The 16,952-nt window shown below is 35.5% G+C and overlaps 1 protein-coding gene across 3 annotated transcripts in view; it reads right to left on the bottom strand.

Annotated features, from left to right (window-relative positions):
- Positions 1-5,964: 5,964 nt before the first annotated feature.
- Positions 5,965-16,952, bottom strand: part of FOXN2 (forkhead box N2) — a gene marked incomplete at both ends in the record, with an annotated part of 28,526 nt that continues 17,538 nt past the window's right edge. The window contains 2 exons of one of the 3 annotated variants that reach the window (XM_080711070.1): positions 5,965-6,482; positions 9,403-9,471. In XM_080711070.1, the coding sequence (XP_080567196.1) occupies positions 5,965-6,482; positions 9,403-9,471 (587 nt within the window). Of the gene's footprint in view, positions 6,483-9,402; positions 9,472-16,952 lie in introns of those variants that run through there. The other 2 variants (XM_080711071.1, XM_080711072.1) reach the window with 2 other exon arrangements.

Genomic DNA, 16,952 nt, shown 5'->3' with positions numbered 1-16,952 from the left:
AGTTCTCAGGTAGAATGCCCCTGGGTTCAATTCTCAGAACCCCAACAGTATATACTAAAATTATTAGGGAAAAAACTAAGTATATTTTAAGCCTATTTTAATAATTCTCCCCCTTTGTGGTACTGGTGTCTGAACCCAGAGGCATTCTATTGTTGGCTATAAAACCAGCCCTTTTTTATTTTAAAACAAGGTCTATGTTACCTTTTGAACCTGTAATCTTCCTTTCTCAGCCTCCCAAGTACTGGAATTACAGGCAAGAGCCACCATGCCTGGCCAGTACTAGTTACTTTTCTAAAAATATTTTGTTCTCATTCCATACCAGTATGAGCCAGAAAGCAGAAAGAGTGATGGTAATTTAAAAACCAATATGGCTGTCTCATTTCAAAGAAACCCATGAAGAAAAGACTATTTCCCAGTACTGAAGTCATAGGGGTTGGAAACTTAAGATTTAAAAATGCTGCAGGTTCCACCTATTCCTTTTTACAATGGATGTCTCAATTTTCAAATGGAAGGTTGAACTGCATTTTTGAAGTAAGACTAACTATACTTAGAAATAATCTTATTTTCCAATTGATTTTTGACAAAGGGGCCAAAAACATACACTGGAGAAAAGATAGCCAACAAATGGTGTTGCCAACAAATGGTGTTGGCAAAATGGGTTAACCATATGCAGAAAATTGGAAATTAATCCCACTTTCTCACCCTGTACAAAAGTCAATTCAAGATGGATCAAAGACTTGGAAATCAAACCAGAGACCTTGAAGCTCCTTGAAGACGGCATAGGTCAAACACTGCAACACACAGGCACAGATAAACACTTTCTCAACAAGACCCCAAAGGCACAACAAATTAAACGGTGAATCAATAGGTGGGATTGCATGAAACTGAAGAGCTTCTGTTCAGCAAAGGAAACTATCAAGAACCTCAATCAAGAGCCAACAGAATGGGAGAAAATTTTTGCCACGTACACCACCGATAGAGGACTAATATCTAGAATATACAGAGAACTCAAGAAACTCAACACTAAGAAAACAAAGCATCCAATAACAAAATGGGCAAACAAACTAAATAGACACTTCACAAAAGAAGAAATTCAAATGGCCAATAAATGCATGAAAAATGCTCAACATCACTGGCAATCAGAGAGATGCAAATCAAAACTACCCTGAGATTTCACCTAACTCCATCTAGAATGGCAATCATTCAAAACATGAACAACAACAGATGCTGGCGAGGATGTGGATAAATGGGAACTCTAAGACATTGTTGGTGGGATTGCAAATTAGTGCAACCACTTTGTAAAACAGTGTGGAGAATCCTCAGAAGAATGGGAATAAATCTACCATTTGATTCAGCAATACCACTTCTGGGTATCTACCCAAAAGATAGGAAACCAAACGAATGCATGTGTATCTATGTTCATAGCTGCACAATTCACCATAGCCAAACTATGGAACCAGCCAAGATGTCCATCAACAGATGAATGGATTACAAAACTGTGGGATATGTACACAATGGAATTTTACTCAGCCATTAAAAAATACCTCAATTACATCATTTTCAGGGAAATGGATGGAACTGGAGGACATTATGCTAAGTGAGATTAGTCAGTCACAAAAAATAAGAAATCAGATGCTTTCCCTAATATGTGAGAGTTAGGGAGAAATGGGTCATAGGAGGAACTTTAGATGAAAAAGGAAATCTTATAGAGGAGCAAACAAGGCAACCTAAAGGAGGAGAAAGGAGGGGGGAAGAGGAAAATCTCTAAAACACACAATGTATTTAAACATATCGAAGTCAACCACTAAGCCAAGTAAGGGAAGGAGGGATGGGGAGGGAATGGGGTGGGAATTGGGTAGGGGTTAAATCAGTGATGTGTACATGTATGTACACACGTTTTTTGCCCCAATATGATGTATGAATATAATGCACCAATAAAAAATTAAAAAAATAATCTTATTTTATATTATACTACATTTTTCTAGTTATGTTTCTAAATATTGTATAAGTTTACTTGTAAATAGGAAGAGAAGTCCAACTTTAGAAATAGAATCATTTGTTTTAGCTTTCGATTAAGATGTCTAAAAACCAGGAAAAGCAATGTATAAAAATAGATTTTAAGGGGGAAGAAGGAAATTCTCTAATGTTCATGATGTACATTAACAAACATATTGAAGTTAATCACTAAGCCAAACATGAGAAAGGGAAGGGGAGGGAATGGGGCAGGAACTGAGTAAGGGCTAACTGGGTGATGTATGCATGTATGCTTCTACCATCTTGTACTACATTAAGATGTATGACTACAGTGCACCAATAAAAAATTTTAAAAAAATAGATTTTAAGAAAATTTGAAATTGAAACTATATCTGTATACTCCAACTTTGTGATACAATAGAAAGAGTGTGTGCATGTGCGTAAATGTATGAGCCACCTATCTTATCTACACTATCCCTGTTCTCCCATGACTCCCACAAAAGAACAGAGCACAAAAATGTTATGAAACAAAGTTTATTCTGTAATACTTTATCATAATGAATTGCATCTCTTTGGTAAAAATAAATTTTATAAACATTTTAATAATCAGAGGTTAGATACAAAAACTAAACATTTGTAAGTTTTTTTTAATGTGAGCAAAGATTGGCAACTGAGGAATGGTTCACTTGTCACTGACTGGTCATTTACTGGCAGTTATAACTCAGACTGAGGACAATTTTTGTGCTACATCAGAAAAAAGGAAAGAGTTTAACAACAAATTTCTTGAATTAAAAATCATCTTTATACTTTCATTTAAAAATAAATAATACAACGAATTGGCAATTATACATTTTATACACTATGATGGCAACATAATACTTTATAATTAAGCACTTAGTTTAATAAAGAAATATACAACACTTTTAAAATGAGCTTTGACAGTGGCACTGGCAGTTAGATGCAAATAATGTACATTAAGGAAAAAATTGGCAGGTATAACAATAAAATACTCATTTTGCTTTTCAATAAATATTTTTATTACATCATTAACATATTGAAGTAAACTTTACTTAAATCAAAGCTTACACATTTCAAATGAACAAAAACTATTAAGTATATGTAAGCCAGAAAGCCTCCAGTCTTCACAAAAGGGTGTTAAGTTACAGTAGTACTTAAGACAACAGTTCTTAGGCTTTGTGAAGTAGTCATATTTGTTACTTAAATTTCTGGGAAAGGCCTCCTGGTCTACCAAGACACATATATTCCCTCCTTAATACTTTCTCTAGTTCCGAGTTGTACTAACATATATTTAATTGACCATCTATTATGAACCTTGTATGTAATGTCACACACAAAAAAAGAAAAAATATATACTAAATTTTACAATATACAATGGAATCTAAATTAAGTCATGCTGGCTAAAGGGTAGAAAAGGCTCAAAGGTGGAAAAAGGGAGGTGATCCACCAATAGCTAGCTTTTCCACAAATACAGGTAATCTTTTTTTTTTCTCTGAATTTGAAAAGTAAAATATTAACTAGCAATATATTGCACAAATGGCAAAAATACATATTCAAAAAACACTGATTCTATTTGGGATGTGAAAGATTAATTGTGCTGAGATAAACTATCCCTAGGATCTAACATAAATTGGAATTGCTTGCAACACATTTCTATTATTTTGATGTAAGGCAAGTTATCTGTAAGCTTATATCACAGTTTTAAAAATATGTTGAAAAATATATAACTTCTCTGGGGGAATTTTCCAAGCTGTGTTTGTTACAGCAAAATTTGTTCTTTATTATTAGGAATAATTTCCAATCCAGAGGACTTGGAATGACTTTCCTTACTTGGGTGGTTATGAGCCATGTTTGTACCTCTGCACACCTGAGGAGTGAGATCATTGTCGTTATGGAAGTCCTAATAAGGGGACCATAACTAAAAGCTCCTTCCCCTTGAAAACAACTGCTGTGATTTTTAACAAATGGAACATGACACAATGAATTCTGTACAAGAATTAAATATAAAATGTTGTGTAACTTCTTCTTAGCTTTTAGTGCACAAGAGTTTATTGTCCTTGCTAGTGATAAATGTTAAATATTTAAACTTGTGGAACAAGTACATTAAGAGAGAAAAATTTTAAAAATTAAAGAGTTAATGTAAAGACAAAAAACTCTGAAGATTCCTATTATAACTATGAATAACTTTCCCCCTCCTTATCAAGATCATTTTCCTTTACTTACATAGTAATTATCTATTGAATAGGAACCAGGAAGAACATCTGTAGCACAGAATTTTACTATACTTACTAAGACCTATCCAAAGGGCCATGGTAAACAGCTTAAAAACAGTTTTATTAAACTGATTTTTGCAATCTCTTTATTATTTACACTGTGGTAAAAGCCTTTTTTTGTCTACAATTTTGTAGACAATTATTCATTGTTAACTTGGTTAGCCATTTTCTATAGATGTGATATTTATGAGAAAGAAAAATTCCAAATATCATTCTGCCTTATCAACAAATGAAAAAAAAAATCCTTATATTTCAACAGCACCAATTCTATTGATGTGGCTACCCAGATTCAATGACAATTAACATGGAAACAGGAAAGGGCGTTTAATGCTGTTATCTCTGGCTTAGAGTTTTATCAACTGAGAAAGATACTTTTATTATCATTCTTATCTGACAGTCTTGCCCAAAATAAATTTAGAAGTTAAAATAAAAATACTGTACCCTTTAACAAAAAAAATCTCAAAAAATATTTTTTGGTCATAAAAATAGCTAAAAGCAAAAAAAATTACAACATGAGCTTGACTGTGTATGTGTGTATGTATGTATGTACAAATTATGAGAAAAAAATAAAAACAGGTCAATGTCCCTGAAATAAGATGTATCATGAAGACAACAAACTTTTGAAAAGTTGCTCCTACCATTGTAAAAAAAAAAAAAAAAAAAAAAAATATATATATATATATATATATACACACACACACACACACATATATATGTAATGAATTATAGTATTAGTATCCCTTGTTCTTTCTAAATAATATATTCAAACTGAATATTATACTTAAAATACCTTAGTCAATGCACTTTTGTAATAGTAATAGTAATAATACAATTTAACTTATACAAAGCTTGGAAAGTTCCTAAAAGACCTACCTTTACTTATGATGACATAAGTATTCAAAATGTTTTCTTATACTCCATCCTGCTACAAGGCTCCCAGAATGCAGTGCATTTAAAAAGTAAATAAGATTCTTATTGCAAAAGTATGTCAAAATTGGTTTTACTCCATAACACTCTATGGCTATAGCCTCTCACTGGATAATTTTTCTCAACATAGACAGCTACTGGATTAAACAATGGTTGGAAAGCACTTTGAGAAAAGATAGAGGATCCTAATGAATGTTACACATTATCTGTGAAATAACAGCATTTCCAAGATCCTATTATAATGGGGAATTAGAATCTTCTTAAATGAAGTCACATCTCAAAATTTCCTTTTCTAAATCTTAGAATTCTCCATTGTATTCTCTACCTGTGTAGCCAACAGAAAGATTCTACTCATCTAAGACCTTTTCCAATTTATATTTGACTTCGCTCATGCTCCAACAAAAAATAATTTATAATTACAGACTGAAAAGGAAAATAAAGTTATATAGAGTTGCCCATATTAATTTAGAAAAAGCTTGTTTTACAAATTTAAGACAAGCTGAGGATTTTCTTATATAAAAATTTCTAAGCCTTGGAGACACTTATCACAAAAATTATGCTTTTAGGCCTTTATGACACATATTTATGATCAGGCATGATCCTAATAGCAATTGTTAAATTAAAAAAAGTAACCAAAAATGTTTTGAAAGAAAGAGTTGGCACCCGTTACCCTAAAGTAAAGTCCATTATGGCTTTGATATCCCTTGTAAAGAATTCGGATTAAGTAAAAGTATTGCCACGTTTTAAAATAACTTCACACTATTAAGTATTTCTATTTTTTCCTTTGTTTTTGATTTTGTGTTTTTGCAGTACTTAGCAGGGAACCTAGGCATGTACGAATCCCAGCAAGGTGGAGCAGAGATCCAGCTGCCTCTTTGAGCTCCTCATCAATTTCTTGACATGACTGTTTTCGTATCTTTTTGCCTGGCTGTCCTTTTTGAGTGGTATCTCCACAAGCCTGTGATGCATAGCCACTGTCGCCAAGGGGATCATCTTCATAATCAACATCTGTGTCTTCTTCACTATGAAACCCTTCACTGCCATCCCTTCCCACATGGCTGCTCTTTGTGATAAATTCATATACCTCATCCACAGAAGACAGAGAAGACATGCTAGATCTGGACGCACAACGCTGTGCTGTGGTTGCACTGTAATTGTGATCTTCTTTTGGGTCAATGCTGGTAGCTAAAGAATCATTCTCTTGTAATCGTATAGCACTGGGATGATTAAATGCATTGCCATAACTCCTTTTTTTTTGCAATGATGTTTTAAGAGGAAGAGGCTTCTCACCTGTGGAAAACCGAACTACCATCAATAGATCAAATGCATTTGATTGCAAAAACAGACCACCAGATACTAGTGCATCCCTCTTGAGCAGTAAGCACTTTAGATTAGTAATGCTTTATAGGTTTTTTCTTTTTAACCTAAATTATATTATTCCATAGGCATTCATCTGAAACACTTTAAAATCATTTGACAATGACAATGTCTTTTTTTTTTTTTTTTTGGAACTAGGGATGAAACCTAGGGGCATTCTTACTCCAAGTTACATCCCCAGACCTATTTTATTCTTTTATTCTCAAACAGGATCTAAGTTGTGGATGGCCTCCCTAAAGGGCTGAGGCTGGCTGAAAATTTCTGTCTCAGCCTCCCAAGTACTGGAGTTACAAGCATGCTACCATGCCTGGCAAACAATGTCTTGATAGCTTCCATGAAACACAATTATTTCGAACTACTCGCAGAGTACCTCAATATAAATATACTACTGTTTAGCCAGCCATTTCCTTGTTGATATTTAGGTTTTCCCCAACTTTTCACTGATACATATATATATATAAAGATATCGCCAGGTGTGGTGGTGCACACTTGTAATCCCAACATTCGGGAGGCTGAGACCGGAGGATCGTGGTTCGCAGACAGCCTTAGCTACTTAGTGAGGTCCTCTGCAACTCAGTGAGGCCCAGTTTCAAAATAAAGAATAAAAATAATAGGGCAGGGGGTGTAGCTCGGAGGTCAAATGCCTCTGGGTTCCATCCCCAAACCCCCCCCAAAAAAAAAACCCAAAAAGTTTCTTCTAATATATATGCAAATAATCTACTAGGAGGAATATTAAGAAACAGAATTGTTAAAAGGACATACACATTTAAAATTGTAATTGAGCCGGGCGTGGTAGCGCACACTTGTAATCCCTGTGCTTGGGAGGCTGAGACAGGAGGTCGTGCAGGTTAAAAGCCAGCCTCAGCTGGTTTAAGAGACCCTGTTTCTAAATAAAAATAATATAAAATAGGTCTGGGAGTGTAGCCCGGAGGTAGAAGGCCCCTGGGTTCCATTCCCAGTACCACCAAAAAATAAATAAATAAAAAAAAAATTGTAATTGATATTCTCCAACTGTTCTCTAAAATGGTTGTATCCATTCATACTATAAATCATTTTAATCTTATAGTCTTATAGTCTCTTAGACTCAATATTATTTTACTTTACATTACTTAATTTCTAGAGAAACTGCACATGTCTCTCCACATATGCATTGTCCAAATATATCCCTCCTCTGAGACCTACCCATTCATGCATATAGCTAACTTTTCTGTTGAATTGTTGTTTTGGTGTGTGTGTGGGGGGGGGTACTGGGGACAGAACCCAGAGGCTTTCTACTTCCGGGCTATACTCCCAGACCTATTTTATATTTTATTTGGAAACAGGGTCTCACTAAGTTGCTGAGAGCCTCACTAAGGAGCTGAGGCTGGCTTTGAACCTGTGTGAAAATCCTGTCTCAGCCTCCCAAGTGCTGGGATTACAAGCGTGTGCCACCACGCCCAGCTTTGTTGAACTGTTTTCTTATTTGTAGGATTTTTTTTTTTTTTTTTGTACTGAAGATGAACCCAGTGGCATTCTACCTCTGAGCTACACCCCCAGCCCTATTTTATTTTTATTTTTAAACAAGGTCTCACTTAGTTGGTCTCACAAAGTTGCTGAGACTGGCCACAAACCTGTGATCTTCCTGTCTTGGCCTCCCATCTACTGGCATTACAGGTGTGCACTATCTAGCCTGGCTCTAAGAGCTTTTAAATAATCTTGATGTTCAGCTTCTACTCCATTCCAATTAAATCAGAATCCTCAGGGGAGAGATCCAGGGACCAGTGTGTTGAAGTGCCCCCTGAGTGGACCTCACACGTAGCCAGTAATGAGATTAAAAGTATGCGCCACCAAGCCTGGCTTGTAGGATTCTTTTATATAAAGACTTGCTATTAATCATCTACTATACATGGTTTAACAACAACAACAACAACAAAAATCTCCCAATATTTTATTTATGTTCCTTTCTTTGGTGGCATGGGGGGATAATATCCAGGGCCTTGTACATTCTAGGCAAGCACTGTACCATTGGGCTATACCCCAACCCTTCATGTTGCTTTTCTTTCTTCTCTCTTTTCTTGTTGGAACTGGGGATTGAACCCAGGGACACTCTACCACTGAGCTTTATCTACAGCCCTATGTTATTCTTTTGAAATAGGGCCTCACTAAGCTACAGAAGCTGGCCATGAGCCTGTCATCTTCCTGTCTTGGCTTCCCAAGTACTGGGATTACAGGTGTGTACCACTGTGCCTGGCTTACTGTTTTTAAAGGTATCTTTTGTTGTAAAAATGCTAACATTTGATGTTTTATTAAATTTACCCATCTTTCTTTTTATATCTTAAAGAAGCCTTTTCTATTCTAAATTATGAATATGCTTTCTTATATCTTTCTTTCTTTTCTTGGAACTAGGGATTGAACCCAGAAACATTTTACATGTGAACTACTTCCCGAGCCCTTTTCACTTTTCATTTTCAAACAAGGTGGTCTCACTAAATTGCTAAGACTAGTGTCAAACTTGTGATCCTGTCTTAGTCTTCCAAGTACTAGGATTACAAGTCCATCACCATGTATAGCTCTTATTTATGTATATGTGTTTTATAGCTTTTATTTTGCTTTTAGCTCTTCAAGCATTTTTATAAATGTTAATTTTCTCCACTTCTTGATCAACATAAAAATATCTCTCACTCCAACTTTCTAAATGCTCATATAAATTAATGAAAATATAATGAAACAAACTAAGTTATTCAGATCAAAACACAATTTAGTTAGAAAGTAGTAATTCTGTCATGATACATAAGCATTGTATATTTTTAATTAAATTTGAAAACATGTTAAAAAGGAAAGTATGATTGCTTACATTCTAAAATCTCTTGTTCTAGAGAAGTATTTAAAAGCATCATTGCAGTGGCAGCATCAATATCAGATTCTGAAAAGGGAAAAGAGCGGTAACATTAATGTTCTTAATAAGAGAGGCTACTGTTTATTGCACACACTCAAAGCTAACTGGCATTAAGATTTTGGTATATATATTATTTAAGAAAGCAAAAATTTAAATGAAAATCAGATGATATTATACATATTATTTTGCAATCAAATTTTGTTCACCTAAAACTATTAATACTTTTGTGAATAGTATTATGTAAAAGAGAATGGAGAAGTACTAGAGGTAATAAAAGTTCTCTTTATTACAATGAACATCTGAGCTGCATTTCAGTAAGTTTTACTCTTAAACACATAAATTAAGTACATATAGCATTACTACTTTTAGAATTTTTACCTTGAAGCTGGACATGGTGGCACATGATTGTCATGCTTAGAATCCCAGTACTTGGGAGGCTGAGACAGAAGGATCACAGGTTTGTGAAGGGCCTGAGCTACTTAGTGAGGCCTTCTACAATTTAGTGAGACCTTGTTTCAAAAATAAAGAATAAAAAATAGGGCGGGGGGTGTAGCTCCCTAGTACCACACACACACACACACAAAAAAAAAAAAAATAAATAAATAAATAAAAGAATTTTTAGGCTGGGCGTGGTGGTGCAAGTTTGTAATCCCGGCACTTGGGAGTCTGAGACAGGAGGATCGCACAGGTTCGAAGCCAGCCTCCGCTACTTAGTGAGGCTCTCAGCAACTTAGTGAGACTGTTTCTGAATAAAGTATAAAATAGGTCTGGGAGTATAGCCCAGAGGTAGAAAAGCCCCTGGGTTCCAACCCCAGTACCACAAAAAAAAAAAAAAAAAAGAATTTTTATCTTTAATAATATCCTTTACAAGGTGGCGCACGCTTGTAATCCCAGCATTTGGGAGGCTGAGACCGGAGGATGGCGATTTGCAGACAGCCTCAGCTACTTAGTGAGGCCCTCCACAACTTAGTGAGACCCTGTTTCCAAATAAAGAATAAAAAATATGGCAGGGGATATAGTTTGGAGGTCAAATGCCCCTGGGTTCCATCCCCAGACCAATAATAATAATAATAATAATAATAATAATAATAATAATAATAATAATAATAATATCCTTTACCTATGCTTGTCTGCAGTTATGAAATACATTCATTACATGCTAGTCATAGTAGATAAAAATACATATAACTGGTCAACCAAGGTCATCTTAATCTATAAAGGCTAAATGAATTATTTTACGAACAAAATATTAGTAACGCTTTTATTCATAATTACACATAAGCCTATAAGCATTATAGATTTAAATAATATTCAAAGGTTGGACATAATTATGTATGTTTCACAAGAAACATACAAAAAAGGCTTTAAAGGCTGGTAAAATCAGGAGGTTTTACTACAGATAAAGTCATTATGCTCATACATCTATATATGCTTATATAAGTTTTTCTTCACTTGATGTATTAGTCTGAATAAAAGTAAAATGGTACAATCAAGTGTTAGGGAAAAGTTAGAAAATATTTACAATTTTTAGCGTTTTATACAAAGGATGAATTTAAAATAAGATAAAGACATGAAGTTTTTCATCTCTCTTTTCTTTTTGGTGGTAGGAATAAATCCAGAAACTTTCTACCTTCAAGCTACATACTCTAGCCTTATTTTATTTTTTTATTTGGAAAAAGAGTCTCACTAGATTGCTGGGAACCTTGCTAAGTTGCTGAGCCTGGCTTCAAAACTGTGATCCACCTGTCTCAGTCTTCCAAGTAATGGGATTACAGGTGTGTGCTGCCACACCTGGTTTCATCTCAATCTTAAAGTTGGAAGTTTATATGTATACATATACCATGAGGTTTTCCAGTATAATTCCAAGATCTAATTATAATGTTATTGTAGACAGTAAGGATATTAAGAAAGTGACTTATTTGCTCCCCAACTTGGTTATAAACTCTCTTAATATAGGAAATGTTACTGTTATTGGTTTCAATTAGTAAGTACCTTTATATTGTTTGCTATGAGAGCACACAATACTATCACTATTTTCCCTTTAGTAAAATGGGACCTCATCAAACAACAGTGACTACATTAATGTCATCTCAATTAGCTTATCAGCTTCTTTAGGGGAGGAAAAGAGCTTTATCTTTTCTATTACCATAATATTTGGAGCAATAGAAGGCTCTTGATAAATGTATAAGGAGTAACTATGTTATAACTCAGGCCTCCTTTTCTTAGGTTAAGCTGATTAACACTGAGTATCTTCCATGGGCTTGGCATATGCTAACTATCTACTAACTCATCTACTCCTTATAACTTTATGTTCTGAATACTATTAATATTTCCACTTTAGAAATGAGAAAATAAGACACACAAAGGGTCTCTGGCAATGGAAGTGGGATCTGAACCTGAGTTTCCCGTCTCCAAAAGATAGGCTTTCAATTATTATTCTGTCATCATTGTCCCTTAACACTAAGTATCCATGACTAAACTTGAAGATTTTGCAGGAAACAAAGTATGTACTGGAAATTCTCTTTTCTGTTATTCATTCAATAAACTCAATGTCCAATGAGCCTGACTTCATTCCAGGTTCATGTAGCAGAAAACAAAACAGGAAAATCCCTAACCTCTTATAACACAAAGAAACAACTCAAATACAGTATGACAGATAATGATGAGCACTAGGAATGAAAATTAAGAAGGTAGAGAGGGAGGAAGTACTGGGAAGATGGTTCCAATTTTAAATACAGAGGCCAGGGAAGGTCTCCATGAGAAAGTTAACAGCAGGAACACAAACCTTAGGGAGGTGAGGGAATAACATCTGAGTGAAAAGCATTTTAAGGCAAAAAGAACAGCACACATAAAGGATTAGACTCCATGATGCTCACATGCCACAGCAAAGAAACTTGGCAAGACAAAGGCTTCTCCAATTCCTGTCTTAGAATGAGATCTGAGGCAACTTGACAGAGTTCAGTATTTTAAAAGTGCAGCTGCTAGTCCATATTGTTGCTCTGTGGGAAATGGAAAAAAGGCAACTTGTCCTCCAGGTGGATATTTCTCCATTCGAGGCACACAGCTAGAATAAAGTGTAGGCTGGATTTCAGACTCCACTCTATGCCTTGGCCAGGTGTCCCTGCACATGGCATGACTTACATGGCATTAGGCAAAAGCCCTAGCAGATGAGCCCCTGTTCTATTAAATAATTTTCATTTTCATAAAAGATCTATCTTATTTCCAATTTAATAAAACTGGGAGGTAGTAGCAAAGAAGACAATTTTACATAGAAAGTATTATAATGAGCAACCAATTTTAAGTATGTATAATTTTATAAATTAAACACCTAAAATTTTTTCTTACTAAAAACTTGTTGGAGCCAGGCATTGTGATACATGCCTATAATCCTAGTATTTGAAAGTCTGAGACAGAAGGATTGAAGATTCGAGCCTAGCCTCAGCAACTTGGAAAGACCCTCCCTGTTTAAAAAAAAAAAAAAAAAAAAAAAGGCTGGGCGTGTGGCTCAGAGATAGAATGCTGCTAGGTTCAATTCCCAGTACCACAAAAAGAAAAAAGAAAAAAAAAAGAGTTGGGCCAAGCAAGGTGGCATACACTTGGCTGAGTTAGGAGGATTACAGGTTTGAAGCCAGCTTTAGCAACTCAGAGAGGCCCTCAGCTACTTAGAGTGACCCTGTTTTAAAAAAATGTGTATTACAATTTAAGGAACGTATTTATGAAATACAATTTAATAAGGGGTTATCTTAACAATAGAAAAAAGCTATAGAAACACCATTTCTTTTCTTTATTTTATTTTTTTTTTTTGCGGTATTGGGGATAGAACTCAGGGGCATTCTACCTTCAAGATACACCCTCATTTCTATATTTTATTTTTTTTTATTGAGACAAGGTCTAAGTTGCAGAGGGCCTCACTAAGTAGCTGAGGATGTCCTCGAACCCAGATCCTCCTGTCTCAGCCTCACAAATACTGGGATTACAAGCATGTGCCACCATGCCCAGCATTTCTTAATTTCTAAAATTTTAAAGGTTAAGGAATCGGGTACTGTTTTAGAGTTGTAGAAAAAAATGCTCCTTAGATTTATTTCTTATAGACAAATTAACTTGAACTCTACTACATGAAATTAACTTTGTGAAAATAAACATTTCCAAACCAGGAATGTTAACATCTATAATCCCAGTACATAGAAGGCTGAGACAGGAGGATTGTGAGTTTGCAACCAGCCTCAGCAACTTAGCAAGACCCTGATTCAAAATCAAAAAATAAAAAGGGGCTGAAGATGTAGCTTAGAGGTTGAATGTTCCTGGGTCAACCTCCAGTACCACACATAGGAAAAAGAGAAGAGAAGAGAAAAAAGAAAATAAACATTTCTTTCCAAAGTATTTTACCTATATCCAACTTATTTAGAGTATTTGTAAAGTAGGTTTCCTGCCATGTTTTGCCAATGAACTCTGAAAAAAGTATAATTTCAATATTCAAAATAATATAAAAATGACCCTGAACATTATAGTATCTAAGTACACCTGATTATTAATGATTTATCCAAGGTACAATCTTGAACATTTTAGAACAAAAGCAATAAAAATTCTCTGAGTATAAGCAAATATAAACAATTTTTATTTATAGTACACCCAGTGGGTTTTGGTATCAAATTTAAACTGAAAGCTTGTTTACTGTCATTTTTAAAAATACTTTGGTTTTTGTTCTATTTATAAAGTACTTATGCTATTTTAAAGATGGCCTTTAATATATACAGTTCATCAGGAACCAACATTTAGTAATTCAAAACATGCTACTAGCCAGGTGTGGGGGTACATGCTTGTAATCCTAGTACTTGGGAGGCTGAAACAGGATAGCAGGTTCATTGCCAGCCTCAGCTACCTCATGGGGTGCTCTGCAACTTAGTGAGACTGTTTCAAAATAAAAAATAAAATCAGACTGGGGTGTAGCTCAGAGGTAGAATGCCCCTGAGTTCAATTCTCAATGCACAACGTTAAAGCTCAGTAATAACTACACTAGGATCAATTGCTCTATCAAAACTAACATACATGTTTACAAAGTATCCAAATGGAGTATCTGTTGTAATATTTTACATAGGACATCAATTTCAATAAACTACCAATACTTTAAGCTGCCTAACCACTAATTTAATTTCACATTAATAAGAAAGAAAGTATGCTGATTTTTTACCTTAATTTTGAATTTAGATTTACACTTGGCCCCTAACATCCTCCAAAACCGCCTCAATTTTATAGCTCTTTATAGTAGACTAGGTGTTTTAGTATAAACTAAACTTAACTAACCAGAATATGAGTTCCATTCTTGTCTGTTTTGTTCACTAATGTTCTTGGTGCCTAGAACAGTGCCTTAGCACGCTGCTCAGTAATGTTTCTGACACGTCAGTGTACTCTAAACACACATCAAACCAGAATGTTGACCTAACAGCACTTTGGTTGTGTTATCTCAAATCATGAGTCTCCTGTTATGATACTGTAACACAGACACTGGCACATAAATTACCAAGTTGGGCAAGAAGCAACTATACTTTAAACTGGTACACAAGTTTTGGTTAATAGTGGTTTCTGTAGTTCCTAAAACTAACCTCTGCTCTTAATCTAGCGGTAGTTCTACTTTTTTTTTTTTTTTTTTTTGGTGGTGGTACTAGGGGTGGAACCCAGGGGCTTTCCACCTCCGAGCTATACACCCAGACCTATTTTCTATTTTATTTGGAAACAGGGTCTCACTAAGTTGTTGAGAGCCTCACTAAGTAGCTGAGGCTGGCTTTGAACCTGTACAATCCTCCTGTCTCAGCCTCCCAAGTGCAGGGATTACAAAAGTGCGCCACCACGCCCGGCTTTCTAGTGGTAGTTCTAATGTAATGAGTAGAAAAAAATGAATATATAACTTAAATACTGGAGTCTAACTTAAATACATTTATTTATTTATTTATTTATTTATTTATTTATTTATTGTGGTACTGGGGGTGGAACCCAGAGGCTTTCTACCTCCAGTCCTCACTCCCAGACCTATTTTATATTTTATTTGGAAACAGGGTCTCACTAATTTGCTGAGAGCCTCACCAAGTAGCTCAGGCTGGCTTCGAACATGCACGATCCTCCTGTCTCAGCCTCCCAAGTACTGGGATTAAAAGCATGCGCCCGGCTATGAGTGCACACTTTTAAATTACAATTCCTGGATTTGAATCCTTTTCAGTCATTTACCAGGTGTGTGATCTTGAGAAAGTTAATCTTTTTTTTTTCTTTTTCTTTTTTTTTTTTTTGTGGGTTTGGGGATTGAACCCAGAGGCATTGACCTCCAAGCTACACCCCCTGCCCAAATTTTTATTCTTTATTTTGAAACTGGGTCTCACTGAGTTGCAGAGGGCCTCACTAAGTAGCTGAGGCTGTCTACAAACCGCGATCCTCCAGTCTCAGTCTCCCGAATGCTGGGATTACAATCGTGTGCCACCATGCCCAGCTGAGAAAATTAATCTTCTAAAGTTCAGTTTCCAAACTTGTAAACAAGGGGCAGCAATACCTCAAAGGATTGTTGTAAAGACTGAATGAGATTATGATTGCAAAGCACTGCAATAAACAATTGAATGCTTACTAATGTTATAGGAGGAAGTTCACACTCCTTATTACACTAAATAAACTTCATTCATTCAGCATTACTGGGGATTGACCCCAAAGGCATTCTACCTCTGAACTACATCACCAGTCCTATTTTTTATTCTTTATTTTGAAACAGGGTTTTACTAAGTTGCAAAGGGCCTCACTAAGTAGCTGAGGCTGGCCTTGACCCTAAGATCTTCCTGAAGTACTGGGATTACGAGTGTGTACCACTAGTCTACACACACACACACACACACACACACACACACACACACACACACACACACGGGTATAATACCCCAAAGGAGGGGTATCCTCCGAGATATAACCCCATTCCTTTTTATTTTGAAACAGAGTCTTAACTATGTTGCTGAGGCTATCCTCAGACCTAAGATCCTCCTGTCTCAGCCTCCCAGAGGCTCCTCTCAGCCTCCACCCCTGAGATTACAGGTGTGTACCATCATGCCCAGCTCCACCCAACTTTTGAGACCCAGTTTATGTATCATTCTTTCTTCTCTAAAAGGTCTTTCATTACTTTTAAGCTTAATTTGCCACGCACTACCATTTTCCCAAGGGTACTCTTTATAATTCTTGTCAACCTTTGTCAAACTATGTTTTCTGAGGGCAGGGCCTGGGTAGTTCATCTTTCCATATCCCAACAATGCCAGAAAGATGTAGGTGCTCAATAAATTATTTGTGATGGAACACAGCACTTGGTATTTTTCAAACTTCTCTCTAAAAATAATATAAAGAAAAAAGAACAAATTTTCTTATAAGTTTATGAAAATGCCCTAAAATAGCCAGATTAAAATATAAACTTTCCTAAGTTTTTGTGGAGTCTTATGTTCTCCTTAAAACTCAGGAGAATTTGCCAGGCGTGGTGGCATACCCTTGCA

This window comes from Muscardinus avellanarius (assembly GCF_963383645.1).
Source record: "Muscardinus avellanarius genome assembly, chromosome: 15".
Classification (NCBI taxonomy): domain Eukaryota; kingdom Metazoa; phylum Chordata; class Mammalia; order Rodentia; family Gliridae; genus Muscardinus; species Muscardinus avellanarius.
The sequence above is the reverse complement of the archived record's forward strand: the minus strand, read 5'-3'. Positions and strand labels throughout refer to the sequence as shown.